At 37.2% G+C, this 12,244-nt stretch overlaps 1 protein-coding gene across 2 annotated transcripts in view; it reads right to left on the bottom strand.

Annotated features, from left to right (window-relative positions):
* Positions 1–12,244, bottom strand: part of PCCA (propionyl-CoA carboxylase subunit alpha) — a 413,253-nt gene that overhangs the window by 226,567 nt on the left and 174,442 nt on the right. For both annotated transcript variants that reach the window (XM_059378122.1, XM_059378121.1), the window contains one exon: positions 10,352–10,502. In XM_059378122.1, the coding sequence (XP_059234105.1) occupies positions 10,352–10,502 (151 nt within the window). The remainder of the gene's footprint in view (positions 1–10,351; positions 10,503–12,244) is intronic.

Genomic DNA, 12,244 nt, shown 5'->3' with positions numbered 1-12,244 from the left:
AAGAAGGAAGAAAGGAAAGAGGGGAAAAAAGAAATAAGGAAGAGGGGAAAAAGGCCAAGGAAAGAAATGCAAAGAGGTCTTGAATCCAAGAATTTTCAGGACACTGAGAATACTCTGCACGATACCTAATGGTAGATACAGGTCATCACACATTTGTCAAAACCCAAAGAATGTACAACACCAAGGACGAACCCTAATGCAAACTATGGACTTGAACTAATAACACTGCATCAACATTTATATCAATATTTATAATACTGCATCAATAAATTATCTCAACATTTTCAATTTCATCAGTTGTAATGTATATACCATACTAAGACAACATGTTACTAATGGGGAATTGAGAGTGGATGGTATATGGAAACACTTTGTACTTACTTCTCATTTTTCTGTAAACCTAAAATTGCTCTGACAAATAAAGGCTATTTTTTAAATTATGATAAAAACTTCATGTATCTCTAAATCAAATAGATCCAATTAAAAAAGAAAAATCTAGAGGAATATGAATAAAACAATCAATCACCCTCAAAAACCTTGATTTGTATTACCTCAAAATACTAGAAGTATACCACAGAAGGGATCAGAGCAATGTTTAAAAATCTATAACGGAGGGTCACCTGGGTGGCTCAGCGGGTTGAGCCTTTGCCTTTGGCTCAGGTCATGATCTCAGGGTCTTGGGACTGAGTCCCACATTGGGCTCTCTGGTCACCGGGGAGTCTGCTTTCCTTTCTCTCTTTCTGCTTGCCACTCTGCCTACTTGTAATCTCTGTCTGTCAAATAAATAAATAAAATCTCAAAAAAAAAAAAAATCTACAATGGAGGGGCATCTGAGTGGCTCAGTTGTTTAAATGATTGCCTTCAGCTCAGGTCATGATCCCAGAGTCCTGGGATCAAGCCCCACATTGGGCTCCCTGCTTAGAGGGGAGACTGCTTCTCCCTCTCCCGCTCTCCTTGCTTGTGCATTCTGTCAAATAAATAAATAAAATCTTTAAAAAAAAAAAAAAAAGACCCACTATTAAGAAAGATATCAGTATAAATGGATTCACATCTGAGTTTTAATATTTAAGTAACAGATAATGCCTATTCCTACCTCTACACTATTTCCACAGATAGCTTAAAAAAAATACAAAACTTTATTACTCAAATCTGGTAAAGACAGTATTTTAAAAAGTAAAAACTGTAAATCATTATATTATAATGACAAAAGGAAAATCGTTAGGTCTAATTAAAATTTATTCCAGGAACATAGAGCAAAATTATCTCAAGAGGCTATAATGTTAATAAACTAAAAGAAAAAAGCAAATTTTTCTGACTAGTAATTGGTAGACCACCAGCAGTTTTGGATACAACTAGAGATAAAGGTAAGAACTTAATGAATTTCTAGATGGGGTCGGGGGGACAACAACTTTAAACAAACTATTAAGAATCAGAATACATCTCAATATCACAAGTCAAAACTAGAAGAATGCCCAAAAAAAAAAAAAAAAAAAAAGCCTTCAAAATGCTAAAGGAGTTATTTCCAATCCAGAATACTATACTCAAAACTCTAAAGGAAAATTTAGGAGAAAGTCTTTGTGACCTTGGGTTAGACAAAAATTATTTAGGTATGACACCAAAAACACAATCCATAAATGGGGGGAAAAAATGTGGTAAATTGGACTTTATCAATAAAAACTTCTGTGCTTCAAAGGATACCATTAAGAAAAAGATAAGCCAAAAATAAATACATAAATAAGAAAAAGAGTAAAGAAAACAGGTAAGTCACAGGTTAGAAAAAAATATCTACAAACTGCCTATCTGTATCAAGAATTCTTAAAGCTCAGTAAGAAGTTGAACCAATTCAAAACTAGGCAAAGAATGACATTCGACACTGCAACCACAGGAGATACATGACTGACCAAACGAGCACAGAAGAGAGCTCTGTTATCATTAAGCATTAGGGAAATGCAAATTAAAACCACAATAAGAGAGCACTAAGTATCCACTAGAACGGCTATCATAAAAAAGCAATTAAAAAAAGAACTGTTCAGAAAAAAAAAAAAAGAACTTTTCAGGAGGATATAGAAATGTGGAGAAACTAAACTCTTAACACCTTATTCACAGAAACATAAAATGATGCACCAACTGGGAAACAGTTGGACAGTTTCATAATTTATCACATCCCCAACGATTCCACTCTATGTGTCTACCCACGAGAAATAAAACAATTTGTCCGAAGACTTACATGTCAATCTTCACAGCAGCACTATCCCTAACAGCCAAAAGGGAGAAACCATTGAAATATTCAACAACTTCTAAGTAGGTAAGTAAAATATGTGACATCCACACAATGGAATCCCACTCAGCAATAAAAAAGAATGGATTACTGTGCGTTCCAGCATAAATAAACCTCAAAAGCATTATGCTAAGTCAAACACAAACGACTACATATTGTTTGATTTTATATATATAAAATGTCCAGAAAAGGCCAATATAAAACCAGAAAGTATATTAACAATTGCCTGGGAATAGAGATGTAAAAAAGGGAAGGACTGGGGCACCTGGGTGGCTCAGTGGGTTAAAGCCTGTGCCTCCAGGTCAGGTCATGATCCCAGGGTCTTAAGACTGAGCCCCACATCGGGCTCTCTGCTCGGCAAGGAGCCTGCTTCCCCCCCTCTCTCTGCCTGCCTCTCTGCCTACTTGTGATTTCTGTCTATTAAATAAATAAAATCTTTTTTAAAAATTAAAGAAATAAAAAAGGGAAGGACTATTATTAATGTGCACAGGTATCCTTACGGGTAAGGCAAATGTTCTATTCTGTGATTCTGCTGTTAGCAGCACAACTCTGTGTATGAACTAAACTCACTGATCTATTGTCGTCTTACATTTGGGCTTCTAGAACAAAATAACATGGACTGGGTGGCTTATAAAAAAGCAGAAATTTATTTCTTACAATACTCAGACTGGAAAGTCCGAGATCGAGGTACCAGCCGATTCAATGTCTTGCGGGAGTCACTTCCTAGGTCACAGATGGCAGTCTTCTCACTCACTCATAATAGAAGGGATAAGGTTTCTCTCTGGAATGTCTTCATGAGTTCACAAATTCCACTCATGAGGGCTCCATCCTTATAACCTAATCACCTTCCTAATGCCTCACCTCCAAATACCATCACCTTGGAATTTATGTTTTAACATATGAGTTTGGGAGGGATACAAACATCTAGTCTATTGCATTTGTCTACTTAAAATGGATGAATGTGAGGCACTTGGCTGACTCAGTTGGTTGAGCATCGACTCCTGGTTTCAGCTCAGGTCATGATCTCAAGATCCTGGGATCAAGCCCCACCTTCCACCCAGGCTCTGTACTCTGCAGAGTCTGATTTAGAGTCTCTGCACACCCCACCTCCTGCTCACGTGCTCTCATTCTCTAATCTTAAAAAAAAAAAAAAAAAGATTTAAAGAAAGCTAGCTAGCTAGCTAGATAAAACGGATGAATGTTACAATTTGCAAATAATACCACAAGAAAAACTACTGGGTTTTTTTTCCCCAATAAGTTAATAGAGTCATCTGTACTCATATTAATTCTCATATAATTTAGCTCCTGGGCACTCATTCTCAGGAAGTTACTTACAGATATATCCTAGGAAAAGGGGGAATAAACCACAGTATGCATGACAAAAATCTTAGAAAAAAGAGATCCAAAAAAGAGTTGTGTAGGAATCTTCAGGACAAAGCAGGGAAATCTCAGCTAAAAAGTCAAAATGCGAAAGTAGAAGGCAACCAGTATAGACTCCAGAAGGTTAAAAAAGAAACAAACAAATACTTCTACAAAAAGACAAAACTGACAGAAAACTCAATGTACCTGAATATATTCAAACATGGGACAAGTCTGTGGATAAATCAGGGATAGACACACTGAAAACTAAGCAAAGATCATTTTTAGTGGTAAAGAAAAAAATGGTTCAGGAAAGTGAAAGTAATCTTAGGTGACAAGAGGACTGCTGTGAATAGCATTCACACTGTGATCATAATAAAATCCCAAACACTGAGCTCACCCAAATCATGACAGAGTGGCCGTAGAAGACCGAAAGTGTGCACTGGTGCAGTGGGTGTGGCAGCGTGCAAGCTGACAGAAGAAAGTGGAAAAGGGAGAAAGACCCATATACATGCGCTGATTAAAAAGATACAAAAAATATTAAAAGAATCAACTAAACTAATTTAAACGGGTCACAGCCATCAATACTAAGCTCCTTTGTGAGAGGGAGGCAATAATGTCCCTAAACAAAGGCAGAGGACCAGCAAGAGCTTTCCTCCTCCCCCCTCTGCCTCCCTCCCTGGCAGCACTGGCTGTTCCCTGCCCAAAGCTCCCCACACTATCAGTTCCCTCTTTCTAGGGATTTCTCACTTCTCCTTTTTCTGTTGTTTTTGTTTTTTCCTTTTTTGGTGGGTTTTGGGTTTTTCCTTTTTTGGTGGTTTTACTCAAGGGTTGCTATTGGATCAAAAGGCCAGGAACATGCCAGTTCAGCTGTTCTAAACCCCATAATTTCATAACCAGGTGAAAATTCATCAGTTACAAAGATAAGCTTATCACCCATCTAAGAACTCAGAACAGACATTGCCCACAGATACCTCTCAAAAGTAAGTTCTTGATTTTAAAAAGAAACAGAAGAACCACCCAACCCTAAAATGAATCAAAATGAAGAACAGATTAATCACAGAGCTACGGTGATATGCAGATGGTGACCATGAAAACAACTGAAAACACAAACCGCAAAGACACTAGAAAAGCAAGGCCTGAAGAAAAGTCATATTACAGTAATACAAAACTAATAATAAAAATAGTAAAATGAAGAATTAGGGGAAAAGACAGCAGGATTAAATATAAATATGCCAATTTCCATTCATTTCTGTAAAAGGGAAACACTACATTCTCTCAAATTGGAGTATGAAGAAATATGATGGCAAAAATATAAATGGTTTTAATAATTATTTTTCTTATTATTAAGAACATCTTCTAAGGAATTACTATCTGTGGAAAATTAGAAACATTTATCTAATACTCCGGCAATTTCATGGTTTTTAATCTCTTTTTCTTTGGTTAAATATAAATGAAATAAGCTAATTCTAAAACATCATATGGAAAAACAAGAGTAATGAGAAAGGAACAGTCCTGCTGGACACTGTGTTATTTTTTTTTTTTTTTAAGATTTATTTATTTAGGGGTGCCTGGGTGGCTCAGTGGGTTAAGCCGCTGCCTTCGGCTCAGGTCATGATCTCAGGGTCCTGGGATCGAGTCCCGCATTGGGCTCTCTGCTCAGCAGGGAGCCTGCTTCCCTCTCTCTCTCTCTCTCTCTCTCTCTGCCTGCCTCTCCATCTACTTGTGATTTCTCTCTGTCAAATAAATAAATAAAATCTTAAAAAAAAAAAAAGATTTATTTATTTATTTGACAGAGAGAGAGAGATCACAAGCAGGCAGAGAGAGAGGAGGAAGCAGGCTCCCCACTGAGCAAAGAGCCCGATGTGGGGCTCGATCCCAGGACCCTGAGATCATGACCTGAGCCGAAGGCAATGGCTTAACCCACTGAGCCACCCAGGCGCCCCTGGATACTGTGTTATAACACAAAGATATAACACCTGAAATAGTGTGGTACTAGCACATGATTAAACAGCCAGGTTAAAAAAAGAAAACAGTCAAATAAGAGATCTGAACACACAGGAGTTCAGTATATAATTAAGATGATTTCTAATTACTACATAAAAGAACAATTATTCATTAATGGTTGTAACGGTCAGGTAGCCATTTTTTAAATTAAAAAATCAAATCAAATCAAAATTCCAGATGGAATGAAAATTTCACCAGGAATGATGCAATAAATACAAAAAGAAAACATGAAAGAAAAATGTTTAATTTATGAATGTGTAGGAAAAGTCTAAGTATGTTTTAACACCAGAAATAAGAGATTTAAAATTCAACTGTAAGATTTAAAAACAAAAAATTTCTAAATAGAAAGAAAAAACAATATACAAAGTCGAAAAGGCAACAGGTGAAGGAAAAATAAATCACATCTTGATTTGCTGTTTTTTTAATCTACATTTATTTGATAATCTTACCAGGAAATGGCTTGTGGCTAAGAGAAGAAACCAATTACTCACTCACAGAACATCTTAGCATTATTCCCCACACCTCATTTCCATGAGGGGCAATTTGATTCCCTGTGCACACAGCGGGTAAGAAGCACAGGAGAGGAAGCCCAAAACTATTAAACTCAGAGCTTATGTAAGAGTTGCTGCTTTATTTGCCGGTCCTCTACTTTGGAGGGGAGGGCGGCGGTGGAGCGGAAGCATGGGCGTGCGAGCAAACTTGGCTCTGGAATGTACATCTATCTTTCTAAGGTGAGAAGGGGAACCTCAACAAATGGCTCTAAGGAAAAATTCGACTCTCTCTCCAGCACACTCTATCTTAACGACTCTGTAGAAATGTGAAAAATATTCAGGGAGCATCACTTCTTCGTGATGCCACAAATGGCTAACTGCTTTAAAAAAATGACACCTTTAATAAGAAAACCCAAAAGGCAAAGGAGCTAATAATGGTCAATTCAAAGAAAATGAAATGTTAATCTATGAAGAAAAATCAAACCTTACTCATAAGAAGGAAAATGAAAATGATATATTATTTCTCACTATCAGAAAAAGACCAGCAGTCAGAGATCCTTTTGGCCAGGGAGAAAAAGGCACTGATAATATTTAACTAAAGTATTAAAATTCATGTTTCCCCCAGAAATTCTAGTTCCACATGTGCAAAATCAGGATATAAAGGGTCATTCATAATTGCCAATATTTGCGATAGCAAAATACTGGGAAAATTGCCAACAGGAAACCGGTGAAATTACAGGATTACATCTACAACTGAGTATTAAAAATCATAAAAATGAAGAAGACAATGCTTTAAGTTAAGTGTGGAACATTACCAAAGACACACTGTTGGGAGGCCTGGGTGGCTCAGTGGGTTAAAGCCACTGCCTTCAGCTCAGGTCATGATCTCAGGGTCCTGGGATCAAGCCCCATATCAGGCTCTCTGCTCAGCGGGGAGCCTGCTTCCCCCTCCCCCTCTGCTGCCTCTCTGCCTACTTGTGATCTCTCTCTCTGTCAAATAAATAAATAAAATTTGGGGGAAAAAAAAAAAGACACACTGTTAGGTAAAACAGTTGCCTCTTGAGGAAAATCAAATGGTTGTGATAAAATGTGGTATGGAGAGTTACTTTTCCATTGTATACGGTTTTGAAACGTTGGATTTCTTTTCTTTTCTCTTTTTTACCAAACATTGCCAATTCTTAGTTTTATCATCCATTAAGAAACTAAAATTATTCAAGCAAAACTACATATAATTTAGTTAATTAAAATAGCATTTTAACAAGATTACGATTTTTGGTAGCGTATTTCCCCAACTCTCTACCCATCTTTCCTAGCAGAAGGGAGGAAACAGGTGACATGGACACAGATATGTGTGTGTGGGTGGGTATGTATGTGAGCTTCTAGGACAGAAAATGAAGAGAACACTTTGAGCAAAAGGAGTAACATATAAAGGCACACAGAGGTCAAACAGAACGGCATACTCAGGAAAGAAAGGAGTCTCACCTAACTAGTGCATCCAGAATGGCACTGGCAGGAAAGAGGACTCTGAGGGGAAGATGAAAGACATAGTGAAAAGGGACCTGTAAGGCAGAAACACTTGAATTTTATCAGTAAGAAACAGAAAACCAACAGCTGTGAACACAAACAAACATATAAGGACAGCATAAATAATTCTGATAAATAAATTTTAACCAGACTGAGAACAAAACCAGTCAACAAGTATCCATACACCAAACCTGGTGACTTTCTCAGTGTTACATCTCTTGAAGAAGAGATGTAACACTGTATTTCAAATTTCACTCTTAAAAAAAATACCAAGCAAAGTAAAGACGCTACTCATATTTCTGTTACCAGAAAAAAGTGTAAACTTGAAACTCGAAAAAGTGACAGTTCAATCAAGATATTTCAAGGAAGGAAAAAAACAAAAAAAGAACACAGAAAATTATAGCTCTCCAGGCTCAAAATGACACACTAATTAGAGATAACATATATCTGAGAAGATGAAGAATTTGGCAAATGTGCCTTAAGTATTATAATTTAAGGTTAGTAAATAAATTCGAAAAAGAAAATCTACTATTAAAAGAACATTTGAGTTATTTAAATATCAGATAGAAGTCTTTGAAATATTTAAGAATGGCTTTCTGAATACAATGAAATCCAAAGTTCTTTAATCAAACTCCCATTCGGTCACAGCCTCTACCACCAAATATCCCCCCCATCACACAGATGCTTCTAGAAAATCAAAATTAATTTATCTGGTAACTGATAGGATTGTGGTCACTGGAAATATATGCACAGTAAAGAAATATTAAAACATTAAATGGGAGACACAAATGAATCCAAGTGTGATATTAAAAAGCATAAAATGAGGTACTATCAGATATAATAAAATGAATCTCTTCTTGAAATTATTTTTTTCTTTGAATTCATTTATACTCTTTTTTTGAAAGTATACAACATAACTTGCTGACAACCATCCAAGATATACAACGTAAACCTAAGTATCTAATGATTTTGACCAAGTGCATAGCATTATTTGATATAAATCCCAACTTCCAGAGATCTTATACCAAAACCAACAATGGTAAAAACTCAGAAAAGCTTATGGGTTGAGACAGATGAACCAGAAACACACACACACACACACGAACATAGTAATAAAGTGTCCTAAAAACAGTACTGGTTATTTTTTTTTTTAAAGATTTTATTTATTTGACAGACAGAGATCACGAGTAGGCAGAGAGGCAGGCAGAGAGAGAGGAGGAAGCAGGCTCCCCGCTGAGCAGAGAGCCTGATGCGGGGCTTGATCCCAGGACCCTGAGATCATGACCTGAGCCGAAGGCAGAGGCTTTAACCCACTGAGCCACCCAGGCGCCCCCAGTACTGGTTATTAATTCTGTAAATTCTGCTACGTGCCCTAATTAAACAATCTGGTAGCTCTTTTGCTGGAATAAAATACAAATGTCTTATAGTCATTCTCAATTGCCTTCAGAATCATATTACAAACTAGTATTCCCATCATGACATAATAAAAAGTCTCGATTTTAATCAAAAACACAATTTCCGAGCTAATTATCTAATTAGATATTCTTTGTTATAAGGACTAATTTTAATCAAAATCAAATCAATCTCTAAAAGACAAAATTCTGCCACTCCTAAAGATATTCACACCAATAAATTATAGGTTAAATAAGTGATCTCAAACACAAATCTCGTAAGTTTTGAACAACAATAACTTAAACAAACTCTACAAATATTTATAATACTGCTTTCAAATGCATCTAGATACCATAAATTCTGCCATACTAAATGAAAACCAGCCCCACAGTGTAATCTCATAAGCATAATGTTGACAAGAGCAAGGTATAGAAAACTGCATATTACATGATCCCACTGATTTAAAGGTTAAAAACAGGTACAATTACATATTGCTTAGGTGTGCATAATTAAAAGGAAAAATGATACAGAAATGCAAGCATTTAGAACTCAGAACAGTAAACAGCTCTAGGAGGATGGATGAGGAACACTTAGAAGAAGCGGGTGATAGGTGGGGTGGTAAGAAGTGCTGGCATTTGGGGACTTGTAGGTCCACTTGATGTTTACAAGCACTTTTGTGTTTTATGTACTTTTCTGCATGTGCCTATTAGTTTACAACTTAAACAAAAGGAAAAGGGCAAGAAGGAAGGAAAACCGCATGTCCTCCAGGGCCCTTGGTTGGAACAGCGGGAGCACATCCCTAAGTCGACAGTTCCAGAGCTGCTGGTGGACGTCTCAGCCTCAACCCTGTGGCAGAGGGGGCAGCTCCTCTAGAAGCCAGGCTGAGGGGCAGAGTTCTGAGTGTCATTCCTGTAACTCACTCTAAGTACTCTTCCTTCCTCCATCCCTTCAGAGATCTTAAAGGCACAGAATCCCTTCTGTTTATCACATCTAACAGCAGTTCTCTTGACAGCACATGAACCCCTAACTGAGACAAGTCATCAAGAGAGGTGTGAAAGAACCAAAGTGGAATTTCCAGTATGGAGTGTTAACAGTAATGAGGCAGAAGGGCTAGACACTGACCATTAAATTAACCTGATACTTACCTATCACTCCCAACAGATGTCTTAGCACAAGCACAAAAAAAATGGTATCTTTATTTAACACTTTATGAAGGTGGACTTTTGACTTTCATAAAAACAAAAAGGAGTGGGAGAGGAAGGGGAAAGTAAAGAGGCCCGGTGAGGAAGGAAAAAGTTACCTGGAGTCTCGTATTCATTTCCAAAAAATAAAAATTCTTCTTTGAGTCCACAAGGAATTCCACGGTCCCAGCAGAGGAGTATTTCACTGCTTTGGCAAGAGCTACAGCTTGTTCTCCCATTGCTCTTCGAGTCTCCGAATCCAGAAAAATGCTACAAACGCAGAAAGAGTAATCAACATTTTGAACCAAAGTCACCTCTTGCATGCACCATATAAAAATTTTCTTAAAGGCGGGGCCCCTGGGTAGCTCAGTGGGTTAAAGCTTCTGCCTTCAGCTCCGGTCATGGTCTCAGGGTCCTGGGATCAAGCCCCGCATCAGGCTCTCTGCTCAACGGGGAGCCTGCTTCCTCCTCTCTCTCTGCCTGCCTCTCTGCCTACTTGTGATCTCTGTCTGTCAAATGAATAAATTTTTTTTAAAAAAATTTTTTTCTGAAAGGCTACTCAAATGCAATCATCTGTATCAATTTAAGATTTTATACCATATGCTTTACATATGTTTATAACACAGGCTTTTTCTATTATCAAGCCTAACATGCTTAAATAAGTCAGCTTCAAATTTTTATAAAACTAACATGTGAACTTTCTACATGATGGTGCAATTTCCATCCATTTTAGCACAAGTAGTTGTTTCAACCAATAGAACTTAACATCCATATTCAGAACTTTCCAAGCTTAAGTGGGGAGACATGTCTTAGGGAGAACACATGTGCTGGATGAGCTGCCACCAGGCGAGCCCTGCCCGGGACAGGGAGCTCAGCAATGAATCAGCAACACACACTAAGTAAGGCAGCTTTCAACAGAAACGTATATAAAACAAGGGTATGTCAGGATGTTTTCATCGAGGTTACCTACTGATTAAAACGTCCTGACTAGAAGCTCAGGGACTAACTCCGTACTTCCCCTATGTATTCACTCATTCAGGGTTCGCAGTGACTCTGTGAGAACTGACTGTACATCTAGTGAGTCCTCAAAACTCTGGCTTCACGATATCAAAATTACCCTCCAACAGGCAAAAAAAGCTCAAATGTCTTCAATAAACCCTAAAAAAAAAAAAGAATATTTGTATATTTTCACATATTTTGCTTCTATGCAAGAAAGGCTCTAAGAAATAGAACATTGATTACTTTTCTCTTCATGGATTAAACCTTATGGGTCAAGGTTTAGGTGGTTTTTATAAAATCTTTATTATGGAAGAGTACAATGAACTTCTATGCACCTGGTTCCCATGTGGAACAATTATTAATACACAGCCGGCCTTGTCTACACCACACATCTTCTTTTTAACCAGGCCCACCTATTTTTTGTTTTTTGGTTTTTTTTTTTTTTACAAATTTTATTTTAAATCAAATCCCAAATTAGATATCATTTCATCTACAGAAACTTCCATATCCGTTTCTAATTAGCTAGAACTTCTTAATGGCATTTAATATCCAGTTAGCATTCAAATCTCCCTAATCATTTCCATTTTTTTCAGGTAATATCATTGAGTCAGAACTCAAATAAGGTCCAGCCACTCCATTCGCTTATTTATTCTTACATCTTTACAGTTCTTTTAACTTGAATGTTCTCATCCCCTTAGAACTAAGATACGGATCTGCTCCTTTTCCTCTCATTTCTCACAATTTGGGTTCAACCCCAGAGTTGCACACCATTTTAACATCTGCATTATATTTCTATTTTTCATAAACTGCTGGCTAGATCTAGAACCCTGAATAGATTTCAGGTTGAACTGGGGGAGGAGGAGGCATGAATATTACACGAGTGGGAAGTGCACCTCCTAACTGTGTCCCTTTTGGTGTTTAGAATTAACCACTGAACTTAGGTATTCTGAATCCTATTTACCTATCATAAACAACAGTTCTGCATCAACCTAATGGATATAGGCATAGATAAC

This window comes from Mustela nigripes, chromosome 15 (assembly GCF_022355385.1).
Source record: "Mustela nigripes isolate SB6536 chromosome 15, MUSNIG.SB6536, whole genome shotgun sequence".
Taxonomy (NCBI): Eukaryota; Metazoa; Chordata; class Mammalia; order Carnivora; family Mustelidae; genus Mustela; species Mustela nigripes.
This window is presented reverse-complemented; position numbering and strand designations above follow the sequence as displayed.